Raw genomic sequence first — 19,709 nt, forward strand, 5'->3', positions numbered from 1 at the left:
CTGTATATGCAGCGTGTCTTTGAACGACACGAAGGGGGAGAGAAACCCGAGTCGGGTAGAAGCAGCATCGAGGGTACGATACGTCTATAAAAAGAAGATTCTTGAGGGTGTTTGTTGACTTGTCTGAGAATGTCCAACACAGAGATTTGATTTACAGCTTAAACTTACATCTCGTGATGCTTGCATCACCAAATTTAAGGTGTCATGTGGTAAAAATTTAGAAAAATAGCCGTTTCTTGGGCTGTTGGGTCGAAGACAGAGATGCATGAAGAAATCAGTGGTAAGAAGGGTAGAAATATAGCAACAATGATGACATACTGAACAGAAATGAGAAATAAACAGGATTTTATTTATTTTTTTACATATTTTTTTATTTCAAGAGTAGATGGCGACTAAAAAGAAAGTTACCTGAGCTTGTCTTGGTTGTGGTTAGATGGAGGATCTAGATTTAGAACAAAGACTGAGAATAAATATAAAGGATGCACAATTAAGATCGCGAGATTAAAGCCGCCTTTAATATGTCCCGGTTCATTTGTTTTGAGTAAGAGAATAAGATAAACAGCCACTTTAATCACTGATCTCTGTGCAGCTGTCCTGCTAATGGTGTCCAGTTGCCTCCAGATTTGATGCAAAAGCAATTTCCTGCTGATTTATACTTCATAATTAATTCTCCAAGCCAAGAAAACTGATTGTTTTTAGACCACCCCTCTCACCGAGGGGACATTTGTGCAAGTATTTCTTTAATGGAATAAATTAGACAGCTCAGTGAGACTCACAAACGTTGCTTTTGACTGCTACTGTTGAGCAAATAGTGCTCTGCAGCTCTGAGAGGACGGTGGATGAACTTGTGTTCACTTCTAAATTTTGACCGAAGCAGTAAGCGGCAGCAGGGAAATGCTGTGGTAAATATGGTCATTGGGACGGAGCAGAGCCGGATAAATGCGGTCCGTCCTCTTCGTACCAGGAAGGGACTGCCTGATTCCTGCAAAAGGGATTTTTATAGACTGTCAGAGCATAATGCCACCATCATTATTGCTAACGTTTCATAGTGTTTTTAGGTCTGAAAGCCTCACCTTTTCTGTAATACCTGTCCGTTTGGGAAACTGTTAACTCCTAACCAGTTTCCGTCTAGCCGAATAAGGGATAAACAATAATATCATTGTTTTGAGACAATTTTCAAGTAAAATATTGACAAGTTTTGCCTCTCAAAGACTAAAAGATAAATTTTGTAGAGAACGCTCCACACTGGAACTGGAAGATATTTTAAATATTCAAAAAAACACAACAACCATCAACTGTAAACAAGAACAACAATAATCATCACACACAAACAAAACCTTAAATAAAAGACTCATGAAGCCTTTTTAAACAAAATTGCTCTCCAAAAACTATTAATCATCAGAATGGAAATGACAAAGCTCGTTTTAATTTATTGTGCAATAAACTGATTAAAAAATGGAGTTGCTGCAAAAGGTTTCACAACACTCTCCATGTTAGATTTTCACCGGGTCACGAAGGGGAAATGTTTTTATGTTGCCAACAAGGAACCAGCAACAATTAATCACAATTATTTACTAGAAGTTAATAACAGCACTTGGCCTTGTCAAGTCAAAAGATTAACCATCTTCAGTAAATTAAAAATGTTTAGATGATTTTTTTTTATTCCCGTTTCTGTCTGTTTGTGTACTTCTGAAACAATAAAATCCAGCATAAATTCAAATGATCTATCGATATTTAGATAAAAAAAAAATCAAATCAACTTAATGTGTAATCATTCCACTGTTGAAAAAAGACATTTTAAAATGAAGCATTAAAAGCCCCAATTTATGACTTTGACCCCGACAAGTTCTGACCAGAACTGTAAATCCGCAGCTCCTCAGAGAAACAAAAAAAAAAAAAGAAGGAAAATTACGAAGTGATTGATGGCTTCACCGGCGTTCCCGTCGTCATAAATCGCAGCCCCATGCTGTTTGTGTCATGTTAATGACATATTAGGAAGGATAAATCAAAATCACTGTCCTCCGTTCTGCAGACTCTCTCACTTAGAATAACGTTGATCTCCGAGTGCGTTTGTCATCTTTACAGTGACGATGATGGAGAAACAGTGGATGTAATAACTTTCGCTTGTTAAATGAGTACAGATTGACTGCTTATAGCCGAGTGTCAGGGCGACGCAGAGTCAGTGGAGCAAAGGCTCATGGGAGGAATACCAAAACTCAGCCAACTCCTCCTGAGGCCGGAGTCTGTTCCGAACAAAAATATCCTTTGTTCGCTGCTGTGTAAGTGTGTGTCTGTCTCAGTCCTGGGTCTGATTATGTCACAAACCGCTTGTCACAGGCTGTTGTGTTGTCGCATCAGCACTGATGCTTGACTCTCAGAGGGAGTCTGGACTTTCTGTTCCTATAAAGATTTCTACCAACCGTTTTTTTGGAGAGATTCCCTCCTCTCCTCCGTTCAGGTAAACGGATCTTAACTCTGAACCACCGAAACCACAAATCACCTGCACTCAGACCAATCTATGTATTTGTGGCTTGCTGTTCTGACTTTATATGGCTCCATAAAGTACCTCAAAGCTTCCTCTGACTACATGCAAAGCAGCTCTGCCAACCTGCCGGGAAGTGGATTTGTGATAGTCGCAGCTCTGTGACTATTTAGCATGTAGTCTTAGATTTCTAAGAGAGAGACTTTTATGCGTTTTATTCGTAGCTTGTTGTATTCTGTTGCCTTAAATGTTGAATTAGAAAACAATGATGGCTTCCCTTTGAGGGAGTGAAGTTGAAAATTAATATTATGAAAAAGTTTCCTGCTTTTTCTTCCCATGCTCATGTGGTTTGGGAAGTATTCTTTAGGTCTTTGCCAGAAAGTTGTTTCATTTCATCAATAACATGTAATGGTTATTAAGGACGAGTATTACACAAACTGCTTCTTTCACAATTTCCATCAATGTTTCAATGTTCTGAAGAAGGTGTGAGGATACAGAAAACACCCACGTGTGCCAGCCAAGTCGGTGTCCGTAGGGGAACAAATAAGGCCATCTATCCACTTATCTTGTGCTACACACAGACCCATTGCCATGGCGACCGACTGACAACAGCTGCGTTAGCCTACAGAGCAGAGATTACATTCAAGCGTATCAAGATCCCACACCGAAAAACACACAACATTTTCCACAAAGAGAGCAGAGCATTCAGTCCGTTGTATTTTATGCTTGATGTTTATTTTGTGATTATTAGTAAGTGGTCGCCTGAACACGACGGTGCTTTATTACTTAATCTAAGCAACTCTTCTGCTCATGGTCTGTCAGAGAATAGGTGTGTGAGTCGCCTTATTTTAGTGTTAACTGAACAAAAACATACGAAATTATGCAGCACGTGTACATGCTACAATGGTCAAAGCCAAGCTAGCGTAACTGACCTACTTTTTGCGACATAGCATAGCCTTCGGTATTTTGTTTTACTATTTAAAACTTTTTATTCACCTGTCAAATATGACATCCTTATACCTTACTATTATAGTGTTGACAATTAATACTGCTGTTAGTTTTCTTTTGCATATCTTTTATATGTCACGCGTACATGTAAGGTTTAGCGTGTCATGTTCACAACTTGACAGCTAAAAACAATGGCAGTCGTAATCGGTGAGTGCGCAGCGTCTTTTGCCCTCCAGCAGGAAGCTGGGGGCGGGACGTTGGACGCGTGACGTCACACTTCAACTCCTCTGTACTTACTACCGACTGTATTACGTTACACTTCAGAGAATCTAGCTAATATTCATGTTTTAGCAGTGGGACGAGTTGCAGCTGCTGGTTTTTTACTGGGCTGGCGCCTGTTTGTGTGTTCTCACGACTAATCATGACATTCAGGCACGACTCCATGTCATATTTTACAATCTGTCTTTGTGTCTGACTCCTTATCAACTCACCGTGGCATCTGTTAGTGTCTGTGCTTTTTTTTTTTTTTTTTTTTTTTTTAATCGCATTGAAGACGTTTCCTGATTACGGCTTCGCCAAAAACTCTCGGCAGAGCCTTGCTTTGACAGCTCGAGGGCCCTTTAACATCCGTTTCGAGTGCGAGCGCTTAAGTCAGCGCTCGTCCCAGACTTTTAATTTCACAGGCTATTCAGACAGCTCCTGTGAGCAAAAGGATTTTTCTTTCAATCTGTGACGGGAGAAACATTTGCAGCAGACAGCCTTTCAACACCAGGCTGCCATTATGTATTCAATGTCAAACTCACAGCGGTTCTCCAGCTCAGGCTCTTTGAGCACACACTGGCGACGTGTGAAAGTGCTGCGAGGTTCTGATGTCGACTGCCACGTCTGCATGTCTGTGTCGTAGTTAATACTGTTGTTGGAGTATTTCTGCTAAACGAAAGAGCCGATGAAAACATCTGTCAACAGACATGGATCTAAAACCTGTTAATTATAAAATGTTCCCTCAGTTGTTGCTGAAGTCTTAACTCAAATACTGGTTTTAAGCTTTTTTTTTTTGGTTTGTTTGTTTTTCTGGGTCAGTTGGGACTTCTTTCTGTGTTTTCTGCCCCAAAGTTGAAGAGGGGATTTTTTTTTTTAATCACCTTTTATTTGCTGCTGACGTGAACAGAAAGCAAACTGCGCTAAGCTTTTCACTTCTTACACTTTGTTTAGAGCTCAGGAGCTTTTAATTCCTCTGTAAATGTCCACTTTGATATATTCACAAGTTATCTGGAAAAAAACCCCCAAAAAACAGAACTACTGTCAGTCCTTAAAACTTATGTAAATTATGTTTAACAGAATGGAGTTGATGTTCTTTTTAATATTTTATAATCTTACACTTGTCACTTTAGCTTTAAGATGTTTCATAATTGTGTAAAGGAAGTTTCAGTATTTCATTTCATCTTGCATTTTTCTTCTTACAGCAGAGTTGAAATTTACTAGCCTGACCCGGTTTGACCCCTGGGCTAAATTACCTAAAGGAATGGAAATCTTTGGAAGTTTTTTTTTTTTTTTCCATTTTAAATAATCCATTTTAGCTGAGTTTCTTCACACGGTTTCCCGTCTCCAATTAATGTTAACATGTTAACACTGTTCTTCTGAACAATATCAGAAACAAATCAATTTTCCGGCATCTACAACATTTCCTCCATCTGTAAATAAGTACGTCTGTTGACCCTGGTGGCCTTCTGTTGCCTTATCACACCTACTCGTAAATGTCTTACCGTTTATTTTTAGGATTAAGAAAATGTTTTAAAGCCACATGTCGGCTTTGGTAGTTTTCCCGGCCCCTGATCTACATGCAAAACAAACCCTAGACTTAAAGGAAACGGTCGGGGTGGAAAAGCGACACACTTCAGCGGTCAGACGCTCATCTGCATCGCAGTCGCGGGCTGGTGGAGAATCATAAACAAGCAAAGATGACAGGAGTTCTTCCCATTTTTTTTTTTTTTAAGCTCACGCCCGGGCCACACACATGCACCCAGGAGCCAGGGATGAATGCTTTGAGGTGTTTGGTAGTCAGCTCTGATCCTCGCTAATGCTGCCGGTGTTCTGGCTGTTTTCTTCGTTCAGCTTTGTCTCTGCAGGGGCTCTCAGTTCTGAGCGCCAGAGAACTAAAACGCGCGCGCACACACACACAGTCGTACGCTACTATCCAACAGGGGACATTCCATTGACTTCCATTCATTTCTACAGCCTAACCCTAACCCTTTTCCTAACCCTAACCATCACATACCTAACCCTTTTCCTAACCCTAACCATCACATACCTAACCCTTTTCCTAACCCTAACCAAAAGTCAATTCACACCTTAGTCCTAACTGCAACCCCTGACCCTAAAACAGGGTCATTTCCAAGAGGTATTTAAAAATACAAGAGTTTTGTCTTCAAGTCTTTCTTTGGATCGTGCACACACACACACACGCACACACACACACACACACACACACACACACACACACACTCACAGAGGTGGAAGCGGCACCTCTTCCACAGATCTATTCTCTTTTCTAAACCCTTGAAGGGAAGAAAAAAAATAAGCGTGTGTGTGTGTGTGTGTGTGTGTGTGTGTGTGTGTGTGTGTGCGTGTGTGTGTGTGTGCACGATCCAAAGAAAGACTTGAAGACAAAACTCTTGTATTTTTAAATCCCGACAAACACAGCTATCTGGTGCCTTCCTCTAGTTTTGTCTCTCTTCTTTTTTTTTTTTCTAGTTTATAATAGAAGACATGAAGCAGCAGCAAACCAACAAACACAGCAACCTGCACCGTGAAGACCAGCACATCACAGTGGAGGAGCTGTGGAAGGGATGGAAGAACTCCGAAGGTAAAGCAAAGTTATTCAGGAAAAACCCGTTCTGTCCTGAGCGAACCCTCTGCTTTCTGGTTTTTTTTTTTACCCAAACAGGTGCGAGACGCCAACGCTAATGTTTTTTTTTACGTCGTCATACACGAAACACAATCACTCGAGACAAACTGATAATAAAAAAACGTCAACACGCTCCAATACAGTAAATCACACAAATATGGGGCGTGATCGCTTTCAGGTAAAACACCCGCTGAGACGTTGTCCCCGTAGCACACTCCGGCGTGTTCCTGCACTTCAGGCATAACCTGTTCGGTTTGTTTGCCTCTTAGTCGACACCGACGGCGTCCTCTTACAGCAAAGGCTCGCACCAAGCGCTGCGCTCAATAACCATGTGAGCATTCCCATATATTTCGCTGGAGCGCTTCCTCCTTCTTTTCTGTAATTTCATCCCTTATTTGCTGAACTGCTCCGCTACAGTTCAGTTCACCTTTTACACGTTATCGTCCTTCATCTCCCAGCCAGATGTTTTGACAGTGCCACACGTGTCTTTGGCAACAGAGAGGACCTAGAAAAACAACAGAGAGTTAATGTTTCGAGGGCTTTGCATGTGCTTTAAAGGCTTAATAATTTAATATCAGGTTTCGGGTCTGAATAAGTGTGGTAAAAGATTTGAATCTTGATCCTTTTCTTTCCCTATTTTTATTTATTTTTTATTTTTTGTTCTGATGCTAGAGGCTTTTATTTGCAGAATATCTGCGAAGAGAGAGACGGCGGAAAAGATATGCAGCACAGATCCCAGATTTATTTATTTGTTTATTTTATTTCGAACATTATAGCAGTCGGACCAGCGAGTTTCTGTTCTCTGGAGTTGGAGATTGTCCTCCTGCATGTTTTACTTTAATGAGATCTTTAAGTTCTGATCCTTTCATTTGGTACGATGTCGGTATCTGCAGATCTTTCTTTACAGGCAGCCATCTTCTCTGACACACAAGAAGGCAATGACGGCAAACACTTAGAATAATTTAAACAAAGTGAAGTTTCACCACCAAAACCGAAGCCGCTAAGTTTGCGAAACTCAACATATTTTAGGCACCGTCGCGACTCTTGACCGTAACTGCACTCCCTTGTGTGCCATTGCACCATCAACGTTTACGTTCGCTTTTCTCTGTATCTGACTTCATGCTGCGCTTTTGTTGAGGGGAAGCAATTTAAATCAGATTTACTGACTTTGGGCTGATCTGTGCTCCTTAAAAAACCCGCGCGCCTTGTAGGTTTTTGACAGATGTTCTGTGGGAATAGTTTGTGCTGCATCTGCCTCTTGAACTTTTTGTTTCAGACATTTGACGATACGGCGACTTTATCTAAAGTTTTAGAAAATCTTCAACTGTGTGAGCTGGAGAGAAGAAACCAACAGCCATTGTGAAGTTTCAGTCACCTGCAGGCTGTAAAACAAACCCTGGCAGTTGGATCACTTTTCAAGGAAACATATTATATAAAAATAGTTCCAACAATCTGGTTATATAAGTCTGCAAACTCTTAAACTCATAGTTTGTTGAAACATCTTTTGTTTTTGTTTTTTTGTAGGAATTTCAGGGTATTTCACTCACACTGCCTTGCAGATTTCATCCAGTGCAATTATTTCATCACCACTAGTAGAAATATTTATCCGAGAATGGAGTGGTGTTTGGTTCTAAAGTACTGTTCTCGCTTTTTAAAGCGACTCAACCCAGATCTGATTTGATAGTATTTTAGTCTTTATTTTATCTGTTGATGAACAACTTTTCTATCGTATCATCATCATTCTGATTGACTTCAGACATATTTTTTAATTCTAAAGACTTAAATTAACACTGATGTGAATTAAACTTACATTTTGAATTTTCTTTAAACAGTTGTTTACTTAATTTCATCAGGGAATTCAACAGAACTTGTTTTTTTGGGTTTTTTTTTTTTAAGAAAATACTCCTAACTTTGATCCTTATCCTTTTAGTACAGACATGGAAATTGTGTCTTTATTTGAAGAATGTAAATGTCAGCTAAACTTTATTTTCTGGTGATCTTGTTTGCAGCATTTGATGCGAGTTACCCGAGAAATGAAACGAAATCAGACTTGCATAGCGCTTTATTTGGACGCATTAGAAGACTAAATATTAAAGTGCGGTGCAATTAAACAAAGCATTTATCACTGCATCTCTGTGTGCTTTTGGGCCCCTAAAGGTTCCGCAGGTTTTTCAGTCGCGTTTCACAGGATAAATGCCACTTTAAAGCTGGGGAAAGCTTTTGCAATAAGTTTTAACAGGGGGTGTTTACACTTCCAGAGCCGCTGTAAATCAAATCTAGGTTATTCATTTGAGTTATTTGACAGTTTTCTAACTCTGTCTTTAACCTCTCATCAGTCCACAACTGGACCACGGAGGACACGGTGCAGTGGCTGAAGGAGTCGGTGGAGCTGCCGCAGTACGAGAAGAACTTCCGGGACTTCCGGGTCACAGGGAACACGTTACCTCGGTCAGTACTGCCAGGAGCTGCCGGGCTTCATTCCCCCCACCCCCCTCTGCCTCAGTAGAAACTTAAATAAAAGCTATCCAATTTTGTATGACAAAACATTAAAAGTAAAAAACTTTCTTTCCTTTTTTCCCCCTCCATCACCTAAAGCAACCAGTGACTTTTTTTCTTTTTCTAATTCTGTATTCTGCTGCCCTCTGCTGGTTAAGAAATGCAACACAGGACAAAATGTTTGGAATATTTTAAATGGCAGACGTTCCTCACGGCTTAAAGCTTTCTTTTCATCCTTAAGTCCGACATTCGGCTTCGGTCCATTTGCAGCGATCTGACTGACTGCTAACAAACTTCTCAGTCATGAGTTTAAGTCTTGAGTGGAAGGAGCTGCGGATGAAGTTGTTATTTAAGGACTGTCATTAAATGAACTCCTGTGCGACGGGCGCAACGTGAGCTGCTGCAGACTGAATGTACTGAGTGACTAACTGTAACCAGGGGGAGGCGATGGGTCGTCGGGGCTTCATGTTTCTCGGCCGAGCTGACTCATGAAGTGATGTCATAGCCAGAGGGCTCGGTTGTTTCCTGAGCCGTTTTAGATGCTGATCGACGGTCCACCTGTCGGCCCTGTGTTTCTGTACGGAATGTTAAACATCCCCCCGATTTACTGTCGCAGGGGGGAGGAGGGGAAATATTAAGATTTGCTACTTTGTAATTTGAATTTATGCTCTGTTTGCGTTGTAGAATAGCGGCAAACGAACCGTCGTTTATTTCCATGCAGCTGAGGATATTAGACCAGCGGCACAAACAGAAGCTCAACCTGAAGGCGCTCGACGCCGTGCTTTTCGGGCCTCCTCTTCGTAAGTACGGCTTCTGTTGGAATGCGGCAAGCCGGCGCCGCGTCTCCGCTCGCCCCTCACTCTCGTGTCCCCTCGACCCCCGCAGGTCCGCAGCACAACTGGGTGAAAGACTTTGTCCTGATGGTCTCCATTGTGATCGGAGTGGGAGGCTGCTGGTTCGCCTACATTCAGAACAAGTCCAGCAAGGTGCACATTTCTCAGATGATGAAGGATCTGGAGAGCCTTCAGAACGCCGAGCAGAGCCTGTTGGATATGCAGAGCCGGTAAGACGAGCAAACCAGAAATTTCTGAAGAATGCTTTTACTTAGCTTTTGTTTTTGTCTTTGCATACCAAATGATAAATAGTTAGATTTTGTTCAAGTAGCACGTTTATAGTCCTGCCAGTTGACTGAACTGTGACTGAGATGTTCAGGCTCACAAAGAGCAATGAAGGAAAATAAAAAACAGCCAGGAAAATTAGGTGAAATCGGTATTATTGCAATATTGAGCACCAGTTTCGCAGTTACGTGTTTGCTCGATATCGCGTAGTCCTACTTTTAAACTTCGGAAGAAAGACGATGTAGGAAAAAAAGGTCAAAAGGAGCTTTTCTGGTCATATGAGACCAAAATTGAACTTTTTCAGCCTGCCTGCAAAACGATGTGTATATGTCAGGACAAACTAGCGGTGAAAGACGGGAGATGGCAGCATTATGTCATGGGGATGTCTAATGTTCAGCAGGAGCAGGCCAGATTTGATGTGAAGATGGATGGAGCCTTAAAAACAATCATTTAAAGGCAGCAAATGACTTGAATCTGAGGTGGAAGTTCATCTCGAAGAAAGATCCACAGCTAGAGCTTCAATTGAATGGTCCAGTCAAAGTTTGGAGGAAACTCAAATTATGAATCTGTTCCAAGATGTGAAAACCGATGATGATAAACAACCATAGACAGTTTGAGCTATTTTGCAAAGAACAAACCACGATTTCCAAATTTAGTTGTAAAAAAATAAAAAGAGAGAGAATCCTAAAAGATTGCAGCTGTTAACTGTAGCGATTCTACAAATGCTGAGTGAAGAGGTTCGAATTCAAATTCATCTCACATACTCTAGATTCTTGAATAAATTAAAAAAAAGAAAAAAGAAAAAAAGTGTTTTGATTTATCACGTAAAACACACGGACGTTTGTTTGCAGGCTGGAAAAGGCTCAGGAGGAGAACCGGACGGTCGCCGTGGAGAAGGAGAACCTCGAGCAGAAGATGAGGGACGAGATCATCGACGCCAAGAAGGAGGCCCACCGGCTGCGGGAGCTGCGCGAGGGCGCCGAGTGCGAGCTCAGCCGGCTCAAGTACGCCGAGGAGGAGCTGGTCCAGGTGAGGACTTCCTGTCCCTGAATGCCGCTTAACCCGTTTCCCTCGAATGCAGCTCAGCCACGGGCTCATTATCAGTCGAAACATGCCGACCAGCCGGCCGGCTGGAGTGAGTATCACATGGTCGCGTGCATTAATGTGTGGAAACATGACTTAGTTCGTGTGGAAATTAAATTTGAATTCACTTGATGCGGTTTGCACACTCTCCGCCGTCTTTTGAACGATGGATTTAATTTAAAATAAGGGGGGGAAAAGGCTCGTCTGGGTGCAGAGCGTCATGCAGATGTAAATGTATTCATCACTGTGGCTAAACCACCTAAAATTGAAAAGATTAGTTTTATATTGTCTGCCTTAAATTTTCATTTCATTTGCGAGGGACCTGCTTTGCATATTTATCCACCTTCGTAAAAAAAAGAAAGAAAAAAACAACAACCCTTCAGCTCTGCCCTTGGATTCGAGTTTTTTTTTGTTTGTTTTTTTCTTTAACTCATCAGATATGGAATAAATAGTAATCTCTGCTGTGTTTGTTATGAACGGTTTCTGTCGGCGGAGGGTTTTATTTTTTGACCCTCAGGGTCGTGACGTGTCGCCTTCCTGCAGGTGCGGAAGGCTCTGAAGAGGGCGGAGAAGGAGATGCAGTCGGAGCGCTCGGTCCCCGAGGCGCTGCAGAAGTGGCTGCAGCTCACGCACGAGGTGGAGGTTCAATACTACAACATCAAGAAGCAGAGCGCCGAGTTCCAGCTGTACGTCGCCAAAGACGAGGTGAGGCTTCCCTGTGGTGGCGCGGGAAAAGCGACGGATCCGGAGCGCTCTGCTGTCCTCCGAGCGCCGGGATTAGCGGCCGTGGCGATCCGTCCGTATTTGCATTGTATAAATTTGAATGAATTGCGCCCTGATTTGGCCGTTAATGCGGTTTATCAAGTGACGGACTCGTCTTTGATGGAGCTGCCCTAGAGGACGTGGAAATATGTGCATAAATTCGATTCTTGTTTGGAACAATCCCAGGCAGCTGTGTCAAGTTTTGAGGACACTTAAATCTTCCCGAACATCAACAAATTCTCATAATGACATCTTTTTTTTAAAAAAAAACAAAAAAAAAACTCTCCAATCAATCCTGACCCTGTGTGAAAAAGTAATGACACCCTGACCATATAAGGCAACTTTTGTTAAAAAGTTGATAATTTTGACTGTTTCTTCTTTGCAGAATTGATTTCAGTCACATTGAAGAGTATTTGATTATAGCCAACCTGTTTTTAAGGTCATGATAGCTCATCTTAACTGGATTCAAGTCGCCGCTTTGACTAGTCCGCTCCAGAACCCTCGACTTGAAGCTCTGATTCGTTCAAAAGTGAGAAACGGATCTTTTAGCCTCGTTCTGTTTCAAGTAATTATTTGAAGACTGTCTGGAAAAAAAAAATCTCCCTCTACATTTGTAGCAAAGCTGACCGTGAGAACAGAATAAAGAAATCTGAATGCATTTAATAATGTTGCATATTGTTTGAATCGAACTTGTAGAAGTTTTAACAAATGTTTTCATTCGTTTGATCCCATTGTTTCACTCTGAGTTGTTGCAGAGAAGTTCAGTAAATAACTTTGTCTTCCCCTCTCCCTTTTTATTTTGTTTTAGGCAGAGAAAATAAAAAAGAAAAGAGGTTCTGTGTTCGGAACCCTTCACGTCGCCCACAGCTCGTCCCTGGATGAGGTCGACCACAAGATACTAGAAGCAAAGTAAGAACTCCAATCTACTTCCTGCGTGCGCAATTCCCCCCGCAATCTGATTTGCGATCATTTATTTTAACCCGAGTTCATTAGAACAACTTAGTCCAACATAAAGCAGCCCCAAGGACAGCAAAATAGAGAGAAATTAAATTTCTCAGTCATCCACGGCTAAAGCCTTTGTGTATATTTGGAGTTCAAGTCACCAGCAGCACAAAACCCCCCAACAGCCTTATTCATCTGGGATTTATAGCCGTTTTACTGTTTGTTCGCAGTAAACTGATTCAGGAAGTGACTAAGAATCAGAGCGATTCTCCTTACACATGTAATCAAGGCCTGGCTCTTATTTAGCTAAAGTTAAACATAGAAACATACATTTAAGATATCCTGACAATAACAATCACTGCCTTACGAACGATTAGGGGCGTTCGGCAGTAAAAATTAGGACTCACTATTATTATTTGTTCGTCTGTCTTTTTGGACATACATCCATCCATCAGTCAGAGCCTTTATTGTCAGACAGTGGTGGGCAACTCTTTGGTCTACACTCAAATAAATAGGCCTATGTGACAGAAAACGTATCAATGCACATTCCGCTAATTGGGAAACATTGTGGCAGCATCATGCTGTGGGGGGTCACCTCCTTTAGACTTGATGGGAGGATTTATGAAGGTAAGTGCAAGAAAATCCTTGGCAATCCTAAACATAGTCCTGTGTTAGAATGGCCTAGTCAAATTCCAGCATTGCGTGCTGAATATGGCCGGCATGCCACGCTTGTGAGAGTTTTATTTGTTGATTGTTTTTGAAAAACGTGCGTCGTGCAAACCCCGAATTGTCCCAAACATGTCCGCCAAGTCCCACCTGCATGCAGCGCCGGCTCTCTGCCGGTGTTGATGCCACCGGTGTTCTCTGGTGACTCTGCAGCTCCTGATCCATTCTGCACTTCTTTGCAGATCAGGCCATTCTTCTGGGCGCTTAAGTTTGTTTAGTCTGTGAGGTTATTTAGAGTCTGAAATCCAGTTCAAAGAATTGTTCAGTTGTTCAAACACCAAAGGGGAATCACAGGGAGAAACGAGAATAAAGTGCAGCGCTCCGTCTGGCTTCTTGTTAGGCAGAGGTCCAGCTTTACAGCGGGACGGCTTTGTGCCAAAAAGCGCATTAATCTTGGCTCGTCAACTTCTTAGGAAGGATGTTTTGATGTGCATCAGAGAAGAATCTCTCTCTCTCGCCAAGTTCGGCACGTTCAGATCCAGGGCCGTCCTCCTCGTTTAGTTTTTCCTTCTTGTTTTTTTTTCTTTTAGGAAAGCTCTGTCAGAGGTGACGGCGTGCCTGAGGGAGCGGCTTCACCGCTGGCAGCAGATCGAGAAGCTCTGCGGCTTCCCCGTCGTCAACAACTCTGGTCTGCCGAGCCTGACGGCCAGCCTCTACTCGGACCACAGCTGGGTGGTCATGCCCCGAGTCTCTGTCCCTCCGTACCCCATCGCAGGCGGTGTGGACGACCTGGACGAGGACACGCCTCCCATCATTCCACAGTTCTCCAGTGAGTGCGCCGCGCCGTTTTCTTACTTTCCTCAGCGGGAGAAAACGTCGCCGCTTGCTCCAGAACGGCGTCCGATCTTTGCTTTGTTCTCCCTCCCAGCCGCTGCGTTGATCCGACCCCCGCTGACCCGCAACAGCAGTCTGTGTCGCTCCCGCCGAAGCCTGCTGAGCCAACAGTCGTCCCTGATGTCCCCGGACCCGGACCTGCTGTCCATGGCCGGCTCGTCCCTCTCCTATCGCCCCGACGCAGACGACGAACAGTTTATGTTCAGTTTGGATAGGAGGGGGTATGTAGCTGTGGCCGGAACGCCATGGAATGGTTTTACAGTTTGGACTAACAGGTGTTTTATCCAGACACTGACAGATTACCATGAGGGTTTCACTGAGTGTTGTAGATTCAGTCTTCTGACTGCAGGACTAAATGTCTCCCGAAAATGAAACGATCTGATTTTTTTGTCCCAGTCTTTCTAATTTATAGCCGAGAGTCGAGACAAAGCCTGGTCGAATCTTTACCAGACTGCAAAGACACAAAAGTCTTGTCGGTCTAGTTTCCAACACTCGAAATAAGACAAAGCAAACTTAACAAGTAACTTTTCAGCATGATACAGGAGCTTGTTTCAAGTTAATAATTCCTTAATATTGATAAAAAAATACTAGGTATAAGTGAAATAATCAGCCGGTGGAGCAATGTGTTTTTCCCCATATCGTAAATTAAAAATGTCTTGTTCCACTGGCAGATTATTTCATACGTAGCTAGTACTTTCTCAGCAATATTAAGGAATTATTGACTAAAAAACAAGCTCCTATTTCTTCCTGAGAAGTTATTTGTGAGTTAGTTTTGTCTTTATTTCAAGTGTTCTGAGAAAACAGACCAAAAAGTGCTTGTGAGATTTTGTGTTTTTGCGGCGTTGGTGGTAAAACTGGGTCACAGCATTAGCAGCAGTAGAGGTGCAAAAGCACCAGAGTAGGCTTGAAAAATAGGTGTATTTAAAAGCCTTTCCTGTTTTGTTGATGTAAAAAAAAAAAAAAATTGTGAATTGGGTCTTGTATTTCGTCCCTCCTGCCCTCTGTGGTTGATGTTCTTGAACAGTCGTACATATTCCCACGTTTTGCGACGACGTTTTTCAGTGTGTGACCCCGCTTGTTCTGCTCCCTCTCCGTCAGAGAACCGGCTCAGGACGGCAGCTCCGACACGGACTCCCTTTGCTCCACCATCAGCCGCAAGCAGCTGCACTCCCCCGGCGCCGCCGACGCCCCGTACCGCCGCATCTCCCGCGAGGAGCTGCTGCTGCTGGGCCAGGGCAGCCCGGAGCGCCCCGGCTCCACCCACACCACCAGCAGCAGCAGCAGCAGCAGCCTCAGGGACTCCACGCCTCCGCCCATGCCCCCGACGCCGGCCGCCACCCCGTCCGGCCCGCCCTCCACCTCCCCGTCCCCGGCCCTGGAGCACCACCCATTCGCGCCGAAAGGCTCGCCCGACCTCACCCGCGTCATACCCGAGTCCCAAAGCATGCCGCTGTCGCAGGGCAGCGCCGCCTCTCCGACGGGCAAGGGCGTCTACAACGGCATCCTGGAGAAGTCCTACAGCTACGGCCAGCTGCCGGCGAGCATGCTGCCCAACGTGGGGCGCAACCCGTCGCTCACCTCGCTGGACTCGGAGGGCCGGAGCCTGGGGAGAGATTACAAGCTCCACAGCACCTCCTCCCAGGACTCGTGCGACAACGGGGAGAAAATCAAGCGCTCCTCGTCTAAAATCAAAAGCTTATTTAAAAAGAAGAAATAAAAAAAACACACTCAGCGTGAGGTAGCGCGTCGCGTGTGACAGCGAGAGAGTAAACTAAACTAAAATAAGAAGAGTTTTATCGCTCGTACGTCACTGGAAGATAAAACATTTATTTTTCTCTCCTGTTTTTTTTTTTTTTGTTTTGTTTTTTTTTTGTCAAAGATGGAATGTAGCTCAGCCTGGGCGCCGTCAAACGCCCCTCAACCTGGTAGCCTTATTTTTCAATAATCCCTTTGTATTTAGTTCTCACCGAGGAAAAAAAACCCGCACAGGCGGAGGAAGGAGCCGAGGCAAGCTCACGGTTCTCTCTTCCTTTTTCCTTTTCTTTGTATTTTTTTCCTTTTTAGTTTGAACCAAAAAAAACCTCCTTATAATGGGTCTAAAGGTGCAGTCTGTACATTTAGTTTCAAACTCACAAAGTGTAGTGTTTCACTGAAGACGTGTCGTGTGGATGAACTCGTGTACTTGACTCATTTCATTCAGAAGAGAGAACGAGAGAGAGAGAAAAAATAATCCTGCTAAAAGTTTGTTGCACTACTGCTTTCTTCGTGGTTGTTTGTTTTTTGTTTTTTTTTTTTGGGAGAGAGAGAGAGGGAGAGAGGGCGAGTTAGAATCATGATGTCGACATGAAGGGAGGGGGGATGCATGAGCGGTCGCAATGAAAACGCAGCACAGAGCCAAAACGATCTGACGTGCCCTCAGTGCCACTCTTTATGGATGTCTCAATATAAATATATAAATAGAAAAAAAAAAATATATATATATATATATAAATTGTTTTCACATGATGTTCTTAAAGGTGATTTTAATAGATTTTTAAATTTTACGGCTTCATCGCGGACCGAAGCCGCAGCGGTCACTTTATCTGTGTTCTTGTCGCCCTTTATTACTTGATTACCTGCATCCTGTAGCCATACAGTAACAAAATCTACTATCTTTATGTTTTTCTTTCTGCAGCTTTTTAAACCTGGTGTCACTACAATGTTTGGGGGGAGGGGAAATTGGCTTTCAGGTGCATCTCTCAAGTAAGTTAGATGATCATTGAAAAGCTTATTTATTTTTGTAATGTAGTTTAAAAAGGTGAAAGCTGTGTCTCGTGTGGTTTTGTTACATACGGAGTGATGTATTTTAAGTGTTGTTATTTGGGGGAAGTTTTGAAGATTTTAATCTTTCGCAAACCTTCAAATGGGTTTCGATGATCCCTGCTCAAGGATGCAGTCATCAAGAGCATGGAGTCGAAAGTTATGTTATTTATATTTATATTGATATATAAACTAAAATTGATTCTTTGTTTAAAATCTAATCACTATTTTGAACAATGAATGGCAAAGTCCGATTAAAAAATAATAAATCTATAACCATCTTCAAAGTTGTGTTGTTTCACGGTTTAACCATGTCAATTATTATTATTATTATTTTTTTTTTTTTTTTGCTTAAATGTCCATACCATTACAGATGGAAAAGTCTATAAATTTGACTCAGCTAGTGCTGAAGTCTTGAAGTGGATGGCTTTTGGAAATCTGGCCTCCTGCAGTTTTTCCTTCCACTGAACTTACCATTAATATTCTTGGATGCAGCGCTCTATGAGCAGCCATCAAGTATTTTTTTAATCTCTCATCTCCTGCATAACAAAAATGTTTTTTTTTGAGTAACTTTTTTTTTTTTTTTTTTGCTACAAGTAATCAAAATGAACAGAAATAAACGCTTGAAATGTATCACTCTGTGTAATTAATATGAGTTTCACTCTTTGAACGGAATAATCAGCTTAGGAACATTGATTTATTTTTATTTTTATTTTATTTTGATGCGCCTGTATGTGTTAAAATTCCAGGAACACTAAGAATAATCTGCTGCCAATCTGACCATCACTCTGCAAGGCAACCAGACCCACCCAACTGTTTGCCCAAAACAACAACAACAACAAAAACGCAACAATAAAAAAAAAAAAAAAACAATATGCGGCAAGAAGTCAAACCGTTTGATCCGGATCTGATGAATGATGCACCAAGACCTGCCTCTCCTCCCCAGCTTCTGACCCCCTCCTCCGCCCCCCTGAGTCCCCACTAAGCTCCACCCACGCAATAGAGTCCTGCTCATCACCTCCGGGGCCCGCAAACCCAGCGCACTGATGTCAAGAGCTTCACACTGTGATTACTGGCTGCTTCCTCTCGTCCCGGATCTGGGTGTCACAGTTGCAGTTTGAGAATGCAACCAATGCTCCAGCAGCATCTAGGAGGTCGCTGAGCTTAGGATCCAATGTGCGGTTTTAAAAATAGAAGAAGAAACAAATAAAAACTCGTTGTCGGGCAATGGAGCGCGCAATGAAGGGAATGCAGGACGGGGCTGCTAGGTGGGGAGGAAGTGAATGTTTACGATGAATGTGGGGGTTTGAGAACATTTTGTGTGTGTGGATATTTGTATACTGTAGAAGAATTAATAATAAAAACCAAACAAAACAAAAAAAAACCGGAAGCAACCGAGATGGTTCAGAGTCATGTTTGTTTTATGCTTTTGTCTGAAGTGATGAAAAAGTGTTTCATGCAAATCTAACAGCTGCTGAAATTTCATTGCCAAAATTACTATGAAAGAGCACAAATATCACAACTTTTACATTTTCTCTTTCTTCCAGTTTCCTTTAGCCTCGGAGGTCATGTTGGCTGCGTTTAGTTTCATGTCGGAAGTTGGGAAAACTAAATGTATTACGACGGAAAGAAATCAAGATTGCGTCTGAAAGTCGCTGCGGAATGACAATATGAAACGTTGTATCGAGCACTTGGCTCGCAAGCTTGAATTGTATGGAGATTTATCCAGACAAATGTAAGAGAGGAAATATCTTGGGAGACCTAACAAACCGGCACCTTATCCAGAAAATTCAAGCACTATGTGATGAACCCTTCCTTTGCGTTATTTACAGTGATGAAAGGCTGCTTGTGGCAACAATTGTAATTCTCAAAACCAAAATTACCACAACATTTGGAGGTAGATGTAATTTCTGCTCCTGTTTTGACCAGCATTGTGACTCTGATGCAAACAGGTGCCACTACCCCCACTTGATCCAAACAACCGTGTCACCAGAATCTTTGGCAAGGGATGCATCCAGTAGTTGAGTCAAATATTTTGGCAGTGAATAGAACAGAACCAGCTGAAAGTCACGCTTTAGAAATAGTCTGTGTTTTATTTCTGAGAGGTGACGACACGACAGTAATGTGGCTATCATCTGAGAATGTGTAGTTATGCTAGTCAAATACTGACTTTAATCAGCAATTTTTTTGCATATTTAGGAGTACAAAAAAACCAAGGTCAAAAACATATTTTTAACTTTATGCTCACAAACAACACCGGAAGTTGCCTCACTGTACTGGATTCCAGCTCGAGTTGTCTGTTCTAGCTGCAGCCTGAACGTTGGTGTATCTTCATTCCTCAAGCTTTATGTTATTCTCCTTGAAGCTAAATGTCCAGTTATTTCATACCCCTGAGGTGAGGACGTTCTGTTATCTTTTTGCTCTTCTATCGCAGGAACCTCAGGGGAAGGTGCTCCCTCCATTATTCCATGTGTTGTCAGTTAGACAGACACAAATCCAGTCGACACATCCCCCTAAAATATGTCAGGGAGACACAACAGGCAGGAACGCTGTGACTTTTTCAAGACATGCACATCTTCATTCATATTTTCTATGTATTTCTATTTCATAGAGG

General features: G+C 42.5%; 1 protein-coding gene across 4 annotated transcripts in view; it reads left to right on the plus strand.

Moving 5' to 3' along the window:
- Window positions 1-17,965, plus strand: part of stim2b (stromal interaction molecule 2b) — a 47,165-nt gene extending 29,200 nt beyond the window's left edge. For 2 of the 4 annotated variants that reach the window (XM_008435478.2, XM_008435479.2), the window contains 10 exons: window positions 6,182-6,293; window positions 8,672-8,783; window positions 9,516-9,631; window positions 9,717-9,894; window positions 10,801-10,978; window positions 11,576-11,737; window positions 12,603-12,703; window positions 13,993-14,231; window positions 14,331-14,571; window positions 15,395-17,965. In XM_008435478.2, coding sequence (XP_008433700.1) covers window positions 6,182-6,293; window positions 8,672-8,783; window positions 9,516-9,631; window positions 9,717-9,894; window positions 10,801-10,978; window positions 11,576-11,737; window positions 12,603-12,703; window positions 13,993-14,231; window positions 14,331-14,571; window positions 15,395-16,013 — 2,058 coding nt within the window. In that variant the 3' untranslated portion in view covers window positions 16,014-17,965. The remainder of the gene's footprint in view (window positions 1-6,181; window positions 6,294-8,671; window positions 8,784-9,515; window positions 9,632-9,716; window positions 9,895-10,800; window positions 10,979-11,575; window positions 11,738-12,602; window positions 12,704-13,992; window positions 14,232-14,330; window positions 14,572-15,394) is intronic. The other 2 variants (XR_001777587.1, XM_008435480.2) reach the window with 2 other exon arrangements.
- The last annotated feature ends 1,744 nt before the right edge of the window (window positions 17,966-19,709 follow it).

The sequence above is a fragment of the Poecilia reticulata genome, linkage group LG18, assembly GCF_000633615.1.
Source record: "Poecilia reticulata strain Guanapo linkage group LG18, Guppy_female_1.0+MT, whole genome shotgun sequence".
NCBI lineage: Eukaryota > Metazoa > Chordata > Actinopteri > Cyprinodontiformes > Poeciliidae > Poecilia > Poecilia reticulata.